General features: G+C 41.4%; 1 protein-coding gene across 1 annotated transcript in view; it reads right to left on the bottom strand.

The window, feature by feature from the left end:
• The window catches only part of LOC134798751 (bumetanide-sensitive sodium-(potassium)-chloride cotransporter-like), a 43506-nt gene that overhangs the window by 5411 nt on the left and 19391 nt on the right, over positions 1–18704 (bottom strand). The window contains exons 5-21 of the mRNA XM_063771125.1: positions 18121–18216; positions 13385–13554; positions 12557–12749; positions 12137–12276; positions 9306–9532; positions 9136–9169; positions 7532–7639; positions 7160–7283; positions 6899–7020; positions 6325–6460; positions 5589–5688; positions 5102–5213; positions 4570–4704; positions 3978–4084; positions 3318–3451; positions 1991–2053; positions 1–112 (exon numbers count right to left, since the gene is read on the bottom strand). Coding sequence (XP_063627195.1) covers positions 1–112; positions 1991–2053; positions 3318–3451; positions 3978–4084; positions 4570–4704; positions 5102–5213; positions 5589–5688; positions 6325–6460; positions 6899–7020; positions 7160–7283; positions 7532–7639; positions 9136–9169; positions 9306–9532; positions 12137–12276; positions 12557–12749; positions 13385–13554; positions 18121–18216 — 2113 coding nt within the window. The remainder of the gene's footprint in view (positions 113–1990; positions 2054–3317; positions 3452–3977; positions 4085–4569; positions 4705–5101; positions 5214–5588; positions 5689–6324; positions 6461–6898; positions 7021–7159; positions 7284–7531; positions 7640–9135; positions 9170–9305; positions 9533–12136; positions 12277–12556; positions 12750–13384; positions 13555–18120; positions 18217–18704) is intronic.

Below are 18704 nucleotides of genomic sequence, written 5' to 3'. Positions count from 1 at the left end.
CTCTCCTTCTGTTCGGTGTTAGAGGGCTTATTGGCAGCGGCGTTGGGGTCGGCAGAGACACCAGCACGCCGAAGTTGCGGGGAACCCAGCGACACGTCGGACATGCTGCTGCCTGTCACATCACAAGAGTTTGTTTACTCTTCATATACAAATAGCTGGGAGGCCGAGTTTTGCTCGGAAATCATATGACAACTCAAAATATACACACTAAATAAATAAATAAAACTCAAAAATGCGCGTTTTCCCAGATAGTTATAAGACCTAGCTAGATCGATTTATCGCCCTCGAAAACCCCCATATAGCAAATTTCATCGAAATCATTAGAGCCGTTTCCGAGATCCCCGAAATATATAAATAAACAAGAATAGCTCGTTTAAAGGTACTAGATAAACCACCTTTCGTGCTCTGCGTGGTGGAAAGTAAACTGATTTTTTGTTCCGCATTTTTTTTCATCCTCGCTAGCTGGTAACATGCTGTCACTTTCGTACTTTTAAACTATAAATTTTTACAAAGCCTCGGATACTTAGCTTGTCAGCCTGTAGTTAAGTTCACTTGTTAGTAGTGGGTTCAAGTGCATCATGTTCGTATTAGATTTTGTATGAGTGTATTTTTAGGGTTCCGTACCTCAAAAGGAAAAAACGGAACCCTTATAGGATCACTCGTGCGTCTGTCTGTCTGTCCGTCTGTCACAGCCTATTTTCTCGGAAACTACTGGACCAATTAAGTTGAAATTTGGTACACATGCGTAAATTAGTGACCCAAAGATGGGCATGTTTTTTTTTATAATTTTAAAATACATAGGTTCGAAGTTATTTAAGAAAATAGCCAAAAATTAACCATTCCCCCCCTTTATCTCCAAAACTACAGGGTCTAAAATTTTGAAAAAATACACAAAATAGTTATTTACCTATAGATGACAGGAAAACCCTTCGAGCAACACGGAAGGGAGGCGGCATTCGCACTATTTCCCCTCTGCCTAGGTACAAGATCAACTGATCTAGCGCGGGTAATAAAACTAGTTGCGCTCGGATTTTTCACTAGACCGAGTCGACACGCCCGCGTGAACACAGCAGCAGAAAAAATGCCTAATAGCTCGGTTTTTTGTTGAAAAAAGAGGTCGGGGACATCAAATTTACCAAAAGAAGGTGTTACATTTCACATGTAATATTTTTTTTATACATATCATACGTTTAATTATATTTAAACACGATTATTATATTTTAGTCTAATGAAATTGTTGGATTTATCGAATTTTGCTCGCCCAGTACAAATTGCGGATCGGTCGAGCGACAAACCCGACTTCTCATCTCTCAGAATACATATACGAAAATGTATTAGTGTGCGTGTTGTGACACTTGTGACTCATCCGTACACAAAAAGAGATCGAGGTTTGCAAGATTTGTCTTTGACGTGTGTCATTTTCTATGTATTTGTGTCGTCATTACAGATTGGATTTTGTATGTAAGTGTGTGAGAAGTGCGACTGTGTGCACCTTTCCCCCCGCAAAAAATGGCAGAAAGATTTGTACGGTAAGATATCGCTTGGGCCCCTCTCATCCGATGTGTCGGAAGCCGGTGTTGCTCGAAGGGAAAACCTATTAGAAATGTGCAGTCAAGCGTGAGTCGGACTTATGTACGGAACCCTAGAAACGCGAGTCCGACTCGCACTTGGCCGGTTTTTTATAGAGCATATATCATTCAGTTGAAGGGTAAAAATTCATATAACCCAAATAGGGTAAATTGTATAAACTTAAAATCTATGCAACTTGCTAACTATGTAAACAAAAGTCACTAGTAAATTCATCATTCTTTGACAATTTCAATATGGCGGTTTGTTTACATAGTTAGCAAGTTCCATAGAATGACACTTTAGCTGATAACTGGCCACCCTAAACTAAAAATGAATTCTATTCATGATATTTCTATTCGTGTTTATGAGTAGTCAAACAACACTACTTATTAGTTTTTGATGTTGACAGATTATATCTTACCTCTCGAGTGTGTGTTCAAGCTCTCAGTAGATTTGGACTCCTTACAGTTGTCCCCCATAGATCCTGTAGAACGTGTTAGCATTGTACATTGAACATTGTGTTATATACACATGAATGGGGAATGAGAGTTTAGACACTATGAGTGTTTTTGATAAAAATGATAAACGCTGACAATTTAGCACAACGCCATCGTATGTTCGAAACTAAATACTGAAACATATAATATGAGGTAAGTGATGACAACTTCCATGATGACTTGTTGAGCCTTGGGTGCAATGGTACAATCATGTAGACCAAGTGAAAAACGGTACAAGTCTCGCGCAGCTTAGGTGTAAAAGGGCTTAAGTGTTGCGTGGACCTTACGCCCTTTTACAACTGCTATAGGGCTGATTTAGACGGCGTGCGAACTCGCATGCGATTTTAGTTACATTGGGGACTGTTGGTTACGTCCAATTCAACCGACCGATCAATAACCGCAATGTAATTAAACTCGCATGCGAGTTCTCGCATCGTCTAAATGAGCCCTTATTCACTAGGGCTACAGAATTATATCTGTCCCAAATGTGGCACTCTGACAAAACACTGTCGTACACACGCCTGCGACAATACGTTGTTTATGATATTACCTATTATCACACTCCTCGGCTCTTATGAAACCTCCACCATGTGAATTGGATAAAACCGATGTCTAAATTTACTTGTTTTTGTAAAACAAACAAACGACTATTGAATTTTGTGTATGAGTGACGGCGAAATAAAGATACTTATTAGTAAATCGGATGACTGGTCTGAACTGGACCGATAAAGCGAATGACAGATCTATGTGGAGAAAAATAGAGGATGACTTTACTCTATGAAGAGGTCCTTGATAAAAAAATATTAAATTGAAATAGTTTTTACTTTTATTAAAATTGTTAACTATAAACTGGATGCAATTTAATCACAATATTATTGTAAATCAATTTTCTTATTACTTAGGGCACTCCATTTAAATTTCATGGCTTAATATTTTGGCTCAATCTTCGTTATTTGCCCCGTGTACGAAAACCAACAACAAAGACAGCAATGTACAGATGTACTGCATAATTATTATCCATCGTCTTTTCATGGAAACGTACGGACGTGTCTTGCTATTTCAGTCAGTCTCGGTACAAAAAGTACCGAGGTTGACTGAAGTAGCATGACAAATACGAACGTTTCCGAGAAAATACGATGGAAAACAATTATGCCCTACATGTGTAAGCCTGTGTCAGACCAGCACGTTTTCAACATATATATTTTTTGTATTATGAAACTGATGAAATAACCTAACCGTGTAAGTACTTACGTGTCAGCGTGGTAAGGTCCTTAGCGTTCATATCCTGCAGATAGGCTTGTAGGTCGTCATCGAGCGCCTCACTTGTGTACTGCCCGCCTTCTACACGCAGGATCGCAATCGCCATGTGGACGTCCAATGCTTTGCTGTTGCGGATAATTCATCAACAGTTAACTAGGCTGGTATTCCGTACACATGAAATGGACGATTGGAAAAATAATCGACTCGCTCGTATCGGACTTGAACTAACATCAATAACCCTTGCCTCTAACCATGCTTCGATCTCTTAATGAATTAACTAACGAGCGGACGAAATTTTCAATGTACCTACAGATGCATAATTGTATTCCATCGTATTTTCTCGGAAACGTTCGTATTTGTCGTGTTACTTAGTCAACCTCATTACTTTTTGTACCGTTACCGAGACTGACTGAAATAGCAAGACACGTTCGTACGTTTCTGTGAAAATACGATGGAAAATAATTATGCACTAAAGTGTCATTCTATACAACTTGCTAACTATGTAAACAAACCGCCATATTGAAACTGTCACTGAATGATGATTTTAGTATGGCGGTTTGTTTACATAGTTAGCAAAGTTCCATAGAATGACACTTTACATCTGTAAATAGAATTCGAGGCTTGAAATAAAGTAATGTAAAATGAACTTACTGCATAACTTCCACATAGTCGACTATTTCGGAACGGTCGCAGTCCAGCCAGTTCTCCTTGAAACCCATCATCAGGATGTTCGGCTTCAGCTTACCAAGGCCACTAGTCTGCGAAAATATCACTTTTACAGTACATATGGTACTACTTTACCGCCCTAGGGCGGGATTAGGGAAAAAAATATATGACATGGAACAAAAATTTTAATATTTTTTCCTTTTTTAGGTGTCCGTACCCAAAGAGTAAAAACGGGACCCTATTACTAAGACTCCGCTGTCCGTCTGTCTGTCACTAGGCTATAACTCAAGAACCGTAATAGCTAGACAGTTGAAAGTTTCACAGATGATGTATTTCTGTTGCTGCTATAACAACAAATACTAAAAACAAAATAAAATAAATATTTAAGTGGGGCTCCCATACAACAAACGTGATTGTTTGCCGTTTTTTGCGTAATGGTATGGAACCCTTCGTGCGCGAGTCCGACTCGCACTTGGCCGGTTTTTATTGTGGGACGTACCACATTACAATAAGATGTCATTGTGATTGACATCTGTATTATAAAATTACATGGAACAACTATAGCAAAGAGGTATACCTGTATAAGCGCGTTGGCGCCATCTTTGAAGCTGACGTCGTCGACTAAACTGTAGAACGCTTTGATCTTCCGCTTGTTGAACCAGTGGTAGGCGCGGTTCGAGAGAGCCTCACGAGCACGGTGGCTCACTTGATTCTGTCGTGGAACAACATATTTATTACTTTTTTAATATTTCTATATAAGTACGGCTATAAGGTGCGTCCAGCTCTGATGAATACGATTAGTTCATTTCGCTAGCATCGAGCGGTTCGCGAATGGCGCGCTCGGATTGGAGGAATTGGTGGGCTGTACACACTCGTCTCGGCACCGCTCTGATCCAATCAGAGAGGCGCGAGACAAGAAGGGAGCAGTATGTACACACTCGTTCTCGGCCTGTCTCAGGGTGTCTCGACGAGTGTGCACCAGCCGGCATAAGACTTTAAACTTTTGTTAAAAAAAATCGTTAAAAGCCTTTCAATAAGATACAAAAGTTTATAATACCAATACCTTATATTATACAGATTATACTACCTTATACTATAAGAATACTTACTGGTACAATGTGGCCGCAAAGCATCAGCGATAAGCCTTTAGTCAGGAGGTACGTGAAGTCAGTCAATATGGGTCTCTCGCCAGGAAACCCAGTTAGCACCAGTATTTGTGGTCTGCGACATAAAATATGTAATAAGTAAAAGTTATATTCAAAGATGTAATTCAATTTCTACAAATGAGAGTTCGTGACCTAGCAAAGAAATGAATGATTCATGTGACTGGCGAAGAAATAAATTCAAAACTCATTAAGAGCCACCACACACCATTCACTACGAAGAATCCGCTGAAACTAACATGTGGTGACCATCTTATACACTATATCTAGTAGATTAATGACAAAGATAATTGAAGCATTCCTGCTATGTAGTTCTTGACGTATTCGGTTCTTCACTGGGTTGAGCTAGTGCGTACCCAACTGTGTGTTGCCGAGCCGTTCCTCAGCGATACCTCATCGAAGACCTAAACTGAAGTAAACTATATTTTCATACCTGTAGTTTTTGACGTGTTCCGTCACGCGGTTCAGCTGGTGCGCGCCTGACAGTGCCGCCTTGTACGTCTGTGCTTGCGTCGTCGAGCCCCAGTTCACATCTGCGTACGAACACAAAGTTTACAGTAGCTGCTATAGGAATTTAAAGACTTTACCTTCGCTGATAAGGCTTAAATTACATTCGCTTTGATGTCAGGGGATTGCTTGGTTAATTTCAGCCAACAAAAATTATAAAGGCCTGATTAATCTGTGCTCTCCCCATAGTCAGTTATAGATCACGAAAATGATAGCCAGGCACAGCACCGCGCCCAGCAGCGACAGCCACATGTTGTACAGCTACAACATATTTCTATGTTACACCGGATGAAAACGGCCTCACCTGGCTTCCTGTAGGACACGAGCAGGTAGAGCGCGAGCAGGCACGCGAACGTCACGAGCGCCGTGATCCACGAGATCACGAACATGATCGCCAGGCACAGCACCGCGCCCAGCAGCAACAGCCACATGTTGTACAGCTACAACATATTTCTATGTTACACCGGATGAAAACGGCCTCACCTGGCTTCCTGTAGGACACGAGCAGGTAGAGCGCGAGCAGGCACGCGAACGTCACGAGCGCCGTGATCCACGAGATCACGAACATGATCGCCAGGCACGGCACCGCGCCCAGCAGCGACAGCCACATGTTGTACAGCTACAACATATTTCTATGTTACACCGGATGAAAACGGCCTCACCTGGCTTCCTGTAGGACACGAGCAGGTAGAGCGCGAGCAGGCACGCGAACGTCACGAGCGCCGTGATCCACGAGATCACGAACATGATCGCCAGGCACAGCACCGCGCCCAGCAGCGACAGCCACATGTTGTACAGCTACAACATTTCATAAATTATTCATATTAAACGTACACTTCAACGCGATTTATCAGGGGTCACAAACCGCGGTTCGCGGCTCTTTGAAGGTACAATTGCGGCTCATTAAGTCACGCAAAAAATTAACACTTGAAAGTTCTTACACAACACTTGTGGTCCCTTGAATATAATTGGTAATTTTTACAGTGTTTGGCTCTTTTTCTAAAAAGTTTGTTGACCTCTGCGCTATACTTAGCCAGCCTTCTGACCGAATGGTACCGAAAGAGATAGAATGAGGCGTCATTCGCGTAAAAATCTTTTGACGTAATTAAAAGAGAACCTTAGGTACTGGCTCGGACAATCTAAGTTCTAGGTTATGGAACGACCGACGAGACGTTATTACAACTAGAAAAAATCTACTTTTACTGTATACTCTTGTATACTATACACTATACTAACTCTAAAAGTAGGCCTCCAACCGACGGGTCTGGCGAGACTCGCATGGAATGTTGAGAAGTTGATCAACGTATACGCAGCAAGAAAAAAGTTCGAAATCAGTGGCGCGATCTGGTTCAAACCACCTGTAAACAAAAAATAAGGAACAACGTAAGGTAAGCGTGTAGTTTGGTTTGGACTAAGGCCTCAGCCATAATAAGGGTTGCAAAACCATAATGATGTAACAAATCTCAAGATTCAACGAGTTATCTGTCTCATTCTTACCCATTAGAATGAATGCGAAAGCGATAAGAAAGGTGAGCACGTATCCTCGCACCGGTTCGTTGTTCTTGCCGTAGCCCTTCGCGAAGAACTCCAAGTACGGGTACAGCTTGTCTTGACACAATGCCTGGAACATAACAATAAATGATCAAGGTAATACGTCGCTTTTTCCTTGGTACGCCAGATAGAACCTTTATTGTATTCGTTTTAAACATATCAAAGCGGAATAGGCTCAAGCCGATCACATTCATTCAACTTATCGCATGGTCACAGCAAATGGCTGCAGTCGGGCGCGTCTTTCCAAGGACAAAGGAATTTGAACCTTCCAAACAATCGTCACATTCCATATTTACTCATAGGGGGTACATAAAATACCTGGAATACTTTGGGAGCGGATACGAGAGAAGCTAACGCAGAGGATAGAGTGGCCGCGAAGCATCCCGCGTATATCAGAGGTCCAAAACCAGACACCAGGCGTATCACCTGTGTGCGAACAAAAAACAAATAATATAAAAATATATCTAACACATTTTGAAGACACCTCACTGTAACACACAGATTTATCTTCTCAAATTCATCTACAAGTTACTTTGTATTGGTAGTGACCCCGGCTAGTGCCTGTGCGTAATACTGAAGTTAGAAGGCCTGAATTCTAATCCCGGAGGTATTTTTTGTGTGATGACTTGGATATTTATTCCCGAATTAGAGACCAAGGTCATATTAAGTTTTCGCACGGCATTTTCATATTATTTTTTTAGGGTTCCGTACCCAAACGGTAAAATCGGGACCCTATTACTAAGATTCCACTGTCCGTCTGTCTGTCTGTCTGTCCGTCTTGTCTGCCACCAGGCCGTAGTACAATTTTCACAGACGATGTATTTCTGTTGCCGCTATAACAACAAATACTAAAAAGTACGGAACCGTCGGTGGGCGAGTCCAATTCGCACTTGTCCGGTTTTTTCACCTTTATGATCAGCAAGATATCTACGTCGTGTCATAATCATCATCATTGGCCACAGAATGTTTGCAGATGATAGTTGCAGCGACTAAAGAAGATATTTTGAGGAGGTAGTCTACAGCCTACATCGACTGCGATGACTGTATAGACCAATGGCCGATCGGCATTTCTTGCCGCATCGATCACAGACGTGTCGTGTCACAATAAACTCACATAATTACTATGATGCAGTCTGTACTCGCAGCTCCTGTTAGTGCAGGCTCCCATGGTCCAGTTGGCCACGTCCTCCACCGCCCCCGTGGCCTCCCGCAGCACGGTCCAGACCACGATCACGGCAATCAACAGGTATGACAGGGTCGTTAGTAGAATGGCCAGGATAGTACCTTTTGGGGTTGATTTTCACTTTTAAACTCACATCGTTACTGTGATGCAGTCCGTACTCGCAGGTCCTGTTGGCGCAGGCCCCCATGGTCCAGTTGGCCACGTCCTCCACCGCACCCGTGGCCTCCCGTAGCACGGTTCAGCCCACTATCACGGCAATTAACAGGTATGACAGGGTCGTTAGTAGTATGGCCAGGATAGTACCTTTTGGGATTGATTTTCACTTTTAAACTCACATCGTTACTGTGATGCAGTCCGTACTCGCAGGTCCTGTTAGCGCAGGCCCCCATGGTCCAGTTGGCCACGTCCTTCACCGCCCCCGTGGCCTCTCGTAGCACGGTCCAGCCTACTATCACGGCAATTAACAGGTACGATAGGGTCGTTAGTAGAATGGCCAGGATAGTACCTTTTGGGATTGATTTTCACTTTTAAACTCACATCGTTACTGTGATGCAGTCCGTACTCGCAGGTCCTGTTAGCGCAGGCCCCCATGGTCCAGTTGGCCACGTCCTCCACCGCCCCCGTGGCCTCCCGTAGCACGGTCCAGCCTACTATCACGGCAATTAACAGGTACGATAGGGTCGTTAGTAGAATGGCCAGGATAGTACCTTTTGGGATTGATTTTCACTTTTAAACTCACATCGTTACTGTGATGCAGTCCGTACTCGCAGGTCCTGTTAGCGCAGGCCCCCATGGTCCAGTTGGCCACGTCCTTCACCGCCCCCGTGGCCTCTCGTAGCACGGTCCAGCCTACTATCACGGCAATTAACAGGTACGATAGGGTCGTTAGTAGAATGGCCAGGATAGTACCTTTTGGGATTGATTTTCACTTTTAAACTCACATCGTTACTGTGATGCAGTCCGTACTCGCAGGTCCTGTTAGCGCAGGCCCCCATGGTCCAGTTGGCCACGTCCTCCACCGCCCCCGTGGCCTCCCGTAGCACGGTCCAGCCTACTATCACGGCAATTAACAGGTATGACAGGGTCGTTAGTAGAATGGCCAGGATAGTACCTTTTGGGATTGATTTTTGTGGGTCCTGAAAACAAAATGAATTATCTTATTTATGCTCAAGTTACTTGCTTTATTAGGGTTCCGTACCCAAAGGATAAAATCAGGACGCTATTACTAAGACTCCGCTGTCTGTCTATCTATCACCAGGCTGTATCTCATAAACCGTGATAGCTAGGCAGTTGACATTTTCACAGATGATGTATTTCTGTTGCTATATAACAACAAATACTAAATACAGAATATAATAAATATTTATGTGGGGCTCCCATACAACAAACGAGATTTTTTGCCGTTTTTTAGGGTTCCGTACCTCAAAAGGAAAAAACGGAACCCTTATAGGATCACTCGTGCGTCTGTCTGTCTGTCTGTCTGTCTGTCTGTCTGTCTGTCTGTCTGTCCGTCTGTCACAGCCGATTTTCTCCGGAACTACTGGACCAATCAAGTTGAAATTTGGTACACATATGTAAGTTTGTGACCCAAATACGGACATGTAACGTAAACAAATGAATTTTAAACATGGGGGCCACTTTTGGGGGGTAAATGAAAAAATGAAAAAAAGTAATTTTTCAAACTATATCATGTTACATATCAAATGAAAGAGCTTATTGTAAGGATCTCAAATATATTTTTTTTATAATTTTCGAGTAAACAGTTTAGAAGTTATTCAAGAAAATAGACAAAAAATGACCATTCCCCCCCCCTTATCTCCGAAACTACTAAGTCTTAAATTTAAAAAAAAATACATAAAATAGGTCTATACCTATAGATGACAGGAAAACCTATTATAAATGTACAGTCAAGCGTGAGTCGGACTTAATTACAGTTTTTGATCCGACCCCTACGGATTTTTTAAAGATTTCACTCACGTTTCACATAAAAAATACATTGTTAACAGTGCCGGATTACTTAGAGTAGTAGTTTTCTTAGAGTAATTGGTGATAATTTTCTGATAAGATAATCATTTTAAATATTTAACGGTCTTACCTACTTACGAGTAATTGTAAGGTCAAATTAAAAATAATGTTTAAAAAAAATGTTAAATTGAGAGCTAGCTTAAAGTTTTTTGTACTCGTCGACTTTAATGGTTGAATTAATAAAGACTTTGTAACCAATAAGCAAAACAAGCACGTGCTTACGGCACCACGTTCAGGGAGGGCACCAAAATGCCAGGTTGAAAAAGGTGAACAAATTTTAAAATTAGGGACAGACACATCGTTTTTACCACACGATTTTCTTAGCTGTCCAAAAGCTAATTTGCAATAATAATGGCGCGTAATTCTTTGGGAAACAATCGGTAGCAGTAGAAGAGTCGTGATTACATGCATAGATTCGATTTCAACCCACTCTTTTGCGGTTCGGCGTTAGGTCTTATGCGAGGCCTTCTGCCTTACGGCAAAGTTGATCTTCTGCCTTAATTTCACTTGGGCGTGGATCCAAATCCAAGCTTTCCTCTTTCGCAGCTGGGCCTACTGCCTTTCTCACACTTCGCCAATTCAATTCCAAGCTCTCTGCTTTCTTGCATATTTTATGCATGAAAACAACCTCGCTGAGACCCTTAAATATCGAGCCCTATGCGAAGCTAGGCTGATAGAAAACTGTCCCATCCCTTCTCTGTATGAAATCCTGGATTCGCGCCTGGTTGGGACTAAAACTAAAATTGCGTTTTTATATCGAAAAGTTTTCGCGCTCGCTTCGCTCGCGTTTTCAATTACTTTATAAGGTATGATAAAGGTGACATTCGGGTGGCGACTGCAGCAACATTACTCTGTTGCAACGTTACTGCTGCAGTACTGTCAACTTCCGTGATAAAATGATGTGACTGATTTCCATACTAAAAGTAAAAATGTACAACTGTTTATCATATTGCGTTTTTATATCGAAAAATTTCCGCGCTCGCTTCGCTCGCGTTTCTATTACTTTCTACGCTATGATAAAGGTGACATTCGGGTGGCGACTGCAACAGCATTAGGTATTACTCTGTTGCAACATTACTGCTGCGGCACTGTCAATTTTCGTGATAAAATGATGTGACTGATTTCCATTCTCAGCTGTAATGCGGCAATGAACTTCTCTCAATTTACCAAAAAATCAATGTAATCTTGATGACCCTAGGGAGAGGGGGCACCTAGAAATGCTTAGGGCATCAAAATATCTTAATCCGGCACTGATTGTTAAAAATTGTGTAATATACGGAACCCTTGGAACGCGAGTCCGACTCGCACTTGGCCGGTTTTTTGTGTAATGGTACGGAACCCTTCGTGCGGGAGTCCAACTCGCACTTGGCCGGTTTTTTGTATTAAGTACTACACGTTCCCTCGAATTGAGTAATTCAAGGAGATTGCTTGATTAACACAGACGTCAACTAAACAAGATTATCGTATGTAAAGGGGGCGTAGCAAAACATCAAGGGAGGTATGAAAATTTACCAATATAGATATCTCGTAGGTTTCCTTAGTATTTTACCGCCTCAAAATGAATGAGTGTTGCGAGATTGATTTAAGAAAAAGTCGAACCCCTACTATATATGGCAGAATGAATTCTACGCCGTCCGTCCTTTTGCTTGGTATACTTTACGCCAAAAGTATATTTTTCGTGTACAGATTTCTGTATTTGTTTATGTATTTTTTACCTTAAGATCGCCAGAAATATTAGCGCCAGCAAGTATCCCTGTAGCCGCGGGAAAGAATATCGAGAACACGGAGAAGAATGAATGGTCCACACCCTCGTAGAACTGGTAGTCGGGTCCCATGTTGCTTTTCAAAACCGTCACTAAAAAAAGGAAACATATTTTACAGTACATATGGTCCTATTTTCCCGCACTAGTGCGTAAAATAGCACTTTTCGTGCGAATGACAAATTTTAAAGGGCCATAAATGTACTGTAAAACATTGTACGATACACGTGCGAATATCTATATTTCCTCTTTTTCGCACTCGTATCGTAAATAATTATTTTAACAACTATCATAAAACGCCTCAAATTTTTGATGATTAGCGTTCCTACGTACTACGTATCAACCGTCAGGACTAAATAATCATGGCATACTTACTGTTGTATCCAACAAAGCCTTGCGCAATCTCGACATCGCTTTTCGGGCCTACAATGGAGCCTATTAGAAAATTCACTATGGCGGCTAGAAGTATGAACAGCAACACTATTTGGGCTTTGGCCTCCCATTCCATGCCCACCATTACGATGCCCGTCAGTAGGACTATGGTGATGCATCCGTAGATTGTTTGGTCCTGAAATATATAAAAAAAGATTTTTTCAAGTGGTATTTAACTAACTTGTTCGAGCGCGGTAGGCTAACAACTGCTCCGAGCAGTCACATATAAAAAGGAAAAACACAGTCTAGGCTGCGTCTATTCCTTAACATCAGTTAATTTTAACAAGGCGTTGATAATCGTTTGTCTCTATCTGTAAATTTGAGATTTGTGTATTTTAGAATGAGATAATGAGTGAGAATTCTGTATGTATTTCCTACTCTATTCTGTGCTTATCTGTCAAAACAATGCATACCAACTTTTATGACTATTTCAGCATTAGAAATTTAATGGTTTGAAATGCGTATCGCCAGAGGTAAGTAACAACAAATCCATTCACTACAGCTCAGGAAGACAATGAAAATGCTATGTGTATCCGAGTATTTCGGCGTTCAAGTGGGACAGCTAGATAGATATCTAATTGGAGGGAAAGAGACTTACCCAGGCCTTGCTGACCATCTATGCCGACTCAGGTATGAGCGTGATGAGCGACTCTCCAAAGCCGACGACATACATAGCGCAAGCGACAGCGTTCGCCATTGAGAATATGGGGCTGATGCTGCCGCCGAAGAGACAGCTAGATCTATGTATCAATGTGAGAGAAAGAGACTTACCCAAGCCTTGCTGACCATGTATGCCGACTCAGGTATGAGTGTTATAAGCGACTCTCCAAAGCCGACGACATACATAGCGCAAGCGACAGCGTTCGCCATTGAGAATATGAGGCCGATGCTGCCGCCGAACTCGGGGCCGAGCGACCGCGATATCATGTAGTACGTTCCACCTGGTAGGCAATTTTAACACATTTAATTGTTAAAAAACTTTTTACAAAAAAAAGCAAACCGACTTCAAAAAGGATGAAATAAAATATTATCCTTTTTGAAGTCTATGCGTTACCAACTGATATGTTTGAAGTCGGTGCCAAGCCAATTTTGAAGCATACCATGACTTTGGTGCAATTCGATAAGGATTTACCTACGTTGGATTGCCTTACACGACGACAATGAACGTACTTTCTGTAGGTACAGTCGACGTTAAAAATATGTTTACACTTTTCGCCTTATTACAAAGGAGTAAGGTGCAAAAGTGTAAACATATCATTGACGTCGACTGGACCTGAGAACACACCTCAGAACACACGATCAAACCTTCTTGGCGCAGTCCGTACCATGTTTGTCGGCACATTAGTGTAAATATAAATTCCATTTTTTTGCCGTCGTATTTTTTAAAGAGCATTTCTTACTAATGCTCGAGTCTATAGTCTAAGTGTGGGATTGGGACTGAGTTATTTCCCGTCCCTTATCCAGAGGACTACATTTCAAAATATAAAACAATTCAAGGAATTTACCTTCTTGCCAAATTTCACCTAAAGCGGTTCAGTTATTTAGCCATGAAAAGGCGACAATGAGGCAGACAGAATTCTTTACACATTTATAATAGTTATTAGTACAGTTCTAATGGGATTTATAGCCATAAAGCTGATTATTTTTGTCTGGTATTGTTACTACTTGGCTTGGCACCGACTTCAAACATATCAGTTGGTAACGCATAGACTTCAAAAAGGATAATATTTTATTTCATCCTTTTTGAAGTCGGTTTGCTTTTTTTTGTAAAAAGTTTTTATTTTTCCATTTTTAGTTTTAACGCATTGTTAAGAGCGCGACGCATGAATGAAAAACAAGATCATGTTTAACACTAAATTCGTGTACCTATTACTTTAGTAAATAGTAATCAGGAATTTTCTCGAGTCCGTATGGGAAATTATAATTCCTGTCAACTAAATCCATCCGCCCGCCCCGCCACTGACCGAATCCCTCAGCCCCCCGATCACTCAACCTCACAGCACATCAACCCCTGATCCAGGAACCCCTCGATCCTGAAACAGCAACCATTCAACCGCCATTCCCCGACCCCTTAATCCCTGACCCCTTAACTCCTAACCCTAACCCCCGATCAGTAGCCTTACCAGCTTACCACGAGTTTGACATTGATATATTCGCTAGCATGTGTGTAACTTACTTCCTATGCATCTCGCTTGTACTAACCTTAGTGTGAGCGAGATGCATAAAAAGTTACATTTAGATGCATAAGACGTTAGCGAATATGTCAATGTCAAACTCGTGGTAAGGCTACAGTTGCAGTACATCAAATTGGTGGTTTTCGAAAGCAAATGCTCGAGTTACTTTAGAAAACCCCGAAATTACTTATCACGTGCCTTTAAAAATTGAGGAGTTCCCTCAATTCCTCATGGATTCCATCATCAGACCAGAACCAAAAATAATACGGAAACACCTTGGAGGTAACTTCTTCCAAACAAAAAAAGAATTACTCAAATCGGATCACAGGTGCCGGAGTAATATAATCGCTGAACATACTTACATTTAAAGAAATCATCATCATTATCATCAAAATAATAATCATCATCAGGTCTACTTCATCAAGTTGGTGGTTTTCGGGAGAAAATGCTCGAGTTGCTTAAGAAAACGCACAAAACACCATGCATGTGCCTTTTAAAATTGAGGAGTTCCCTCAATTCCTCATGGATCCCATCATCAGAACAGAACCAAATTAAAATGGGACCAACTCGGAGGTAGCTCCTTTCAAACAAAAAAAGAATTACTCAAATCGGACTACGGATCTCGGAGTAATCGGTGAACGTACATAGAAAAAAAAAAAAAAAAAAAGATAGCCACAACCGAATACAGAACCTCCTCTTTCTATGAAATTGAAGTCGGTTAATAATAAAAACTTTTTACAAAAAAAAGCAAACCGACTTCAAAAAGGATGAAATAAAATATTATCCTTTTTGAAGTCTATGCGTTACCAACTGATATGTTTGAAGTCGGTGCCAAGCCAAATTTTGAAGCATACCATGATTTTGGTGCGATTCGATAAGGATGTACCTACGTTGGATTGCCTTACACGACGACAATGAACGTACTTTCTGTAGGTACAGTCGACGTTAAAAATATGTTTACACTTTTCGCCTTATTACAAAGGAGTAAGGTGCAAACATGTCTTTGACGTCGATTGTATCTAAGAACACACCTCAGAACACACGATCAAACCTTCTTGGCGCAGTCTGTACCATGTTTGTCGGCACATTAGTGGAAATCCAATGCATTTTTTTCCGTCGTATTTTTTAAAAAGCATTTCTTACTAATGCTCGAACAGTCTATAGCACGCAAGTGTGAGATTGGGACTGAGTAATTTCCCGTCCCTTATCCAGAGGACTACATGTCAAAATATAAAACAATTCAAGAAATTTACCTTCTTGCCAAATTTCACCTAAAGCGGTTCAGTTGTTTAGCCATGAAAAGGCGACAAAGAGGCAGACAGAATTACTTACACATTTGTAATAGTTATTAGTACAGTTCTAATGGGATTTATAGCCATAAAGCTGATTATTTTTGACTGGTATTGTTACTACTTGGCTTGGCACCGACTTCAAACATATCAGTTGGTAACGCATAGACTTCAAAAAGGATAATATTTTATTTCATCCTTTTTGAAGTCGGTTTGCTTTTTTTTGTAAAAAGTTTTTATTTTTCCATTTTTAGTTTTAACGCATTGTTAAGAGCGTGACGCATGAATGAAAAACAAGATCATGTTTAACACTAAATTCGTGTACCTATTTCTTTAATAAATATGTAAGGGGCTATTCATAAATTACGTCATTTCAAATTAGGGGGGGGGGGGGTCTGGTCATCGCAAGACGGTAGCATGTCGTAGGAGGAAACGGGGTCATTCGAAGCATGATTTTTGGATGATTTTAGGGGGGGGGGGGGGTCAAAAATCGTCTAAAAACGATGACGTAATTTATGGACAGCCCCTAATCTGGAATTTTCTCGAGTCCGTCTGGGAAATTATAATTCCTGTCACTACTACACTAAATCCATCCTCCGCCCCGCCACTGACCCAATCCCTCAACGCCCCGATCACTCAACCTCACAGCGCATCAACCCCTGATCCAGGAACCCCTCGACCCTGAACCAGAAATTTTCTCGAGTCCGTCTAGGAAATTATAATTCCTGTCAACTAAATCCATCCGCCCGCCCCGCCACTGACCCAATCCCTCAGCCCCCCGATCACTCAACCTCACAGCACATCAACCCCTGATCCAGGAACCCCTCGATCCTGAACCAGCAACCCTTCAACCGCCATTCCCCGACCCCTTAATCCCTGACCCCTTAACTCCTAACCCTAATCCCCGATCAGTAGCCTTACCAGCTTACCACGAGTTTGACATTGATATATTCGCTAGCATGTTTGTAACTTGCTTCCTATGCATCTCGCTCGTACTAACCTTAGTGTGAGCGAGATGCATAAAAAGTTACATCTAGATGCATAAGACGTTAGCGAATGTGTCAATGTCAAACTCGTGGTAAGGCTACAGTTGCAGTACATCAAATTGGTGGTTTTCGGAAGCAAATGCTCGAGTTACTTTAGAAAACCCCGAAATCACTTAACACGTGCCTTTAAAAATTGAGGAGTTCCCTCAATTCCTCATAGATTCCATCATCAGACCAGAACCAAAAATAATACGGAAACACCTTGGAGGTAACTTCTTCCAAACAAAAAAAGAATTACTCAAATCGGATCACAGGTGCCGGAGTAATCGCTGAACATACTTACATTTAAAGAAATCATCATCATTATCATCAAAATAATCATCATCATCAGGTCTACTTCATCAAATTGGTGGTTTTCGGGAGAAAATGCTCGAGTTGCTGAAGAAAACGCCCAAAACACCATGCATGTGCCTTTAAAAATTGAGGAGTTCCCTCAATTCCTCATGGATCCCATCATCAGAACAGAACCAAATTAAAATGGGACCAACTCGGAGGTAGCTCCTTTCAAACAAAAAAAGAATTACTCAAATCGGACTACGGATGTCGGAGTAATCGGTGAACGTACATAGAAAAAAAAAAAAAAAAAAAATAGCCACAACCGAATACAGAACCTCCTCCTTCTATGAAATTGAAGTCGGTTAAAAATACAGAGAAATGTAGTGTTGATATTAGTAAAATAATACATCACGTCAGAAAATGATTTACTGCTAAAATTCTAAAGATGTTGACCAATTTCATTTAAGTATACATACGTGATCCTTACTCAGAGGGCCTACCGCGAACCACGTTCGACGTGTTACCTCCCTGCCACACTTACGTACGAATTTACAAGTGCGACGGAGAGGCAACACGTCGAACTTAGTTCGCGGTACGCCCTCAGATTGGGAATTATATTACGGAGCAGTAAGTTAAAAAAATCGTTGAAGGTTACAAGTTGACTTGTTGAGTTAGATTCCAGTACCACATTCAGTTTTTTTCCTTTCTCTGTTTATCCTTACCTCCCTTGATGACCCCGTTGGTGCTAATGGCAGACATGGAGAGCGCTGTAATGGTGGTCACCACTGACGTCGTCATGATGAGCAGGATTGACTGCGCTGCCAACGAAAACGAATACACAATGAGTAGGTATCTACACATTACTCATTTAGTAGTTTCAGTGTTTTATTTAATCGTATGGCAATGTGGTCACATAAGCAAAATTATATATACAGTATTTTTATTTATGAGGCAACATCCTAGTTTTGCAACCACTGCACGGCATCTGGCGTCAAGTCTAGTAGATCGTCTCGGCTACCCGAGTATGCGCGGAGTGGGTACCGCTGGATGATCCCATTTTCAGTGTTAATTTTACACAGAATCACAGAAGATATACAACCACTGAAATAATATGAAATCATAACCAGTGGTAGTGGTGAAGCCTCTCCGGTTCAGTTAGGGCAAAAATTATTTCGTATGTCTGTCTGATTTTCCGGATGTTCTCATGGTTTGACGTGTGAAATGTTGCTCAAACTTCTACATACCCACGCCAGCCTGCCCGACTTCCTAGGAGAGTCGCAGGAAAAACATCACGCCTCAAATGTTG

This window comes from Cydia splendana, chromosome 17, assembly GCF_910591565.1.
Source record: "Cydia splendana chromosome 17, ilCydSple1.2, whole genome shotgun sequence".
NCBI lineage: Eukaryota > Metazoa > Arthropoda > Insecta > Lepidoptera > Tortricidae > Cydia > Cydia splendana.
The sequence above is the reverse complement of the archived record's forward strand: the minus strand, read 5'-3'. Positions and strand labels throughout refer to the sequence as shown.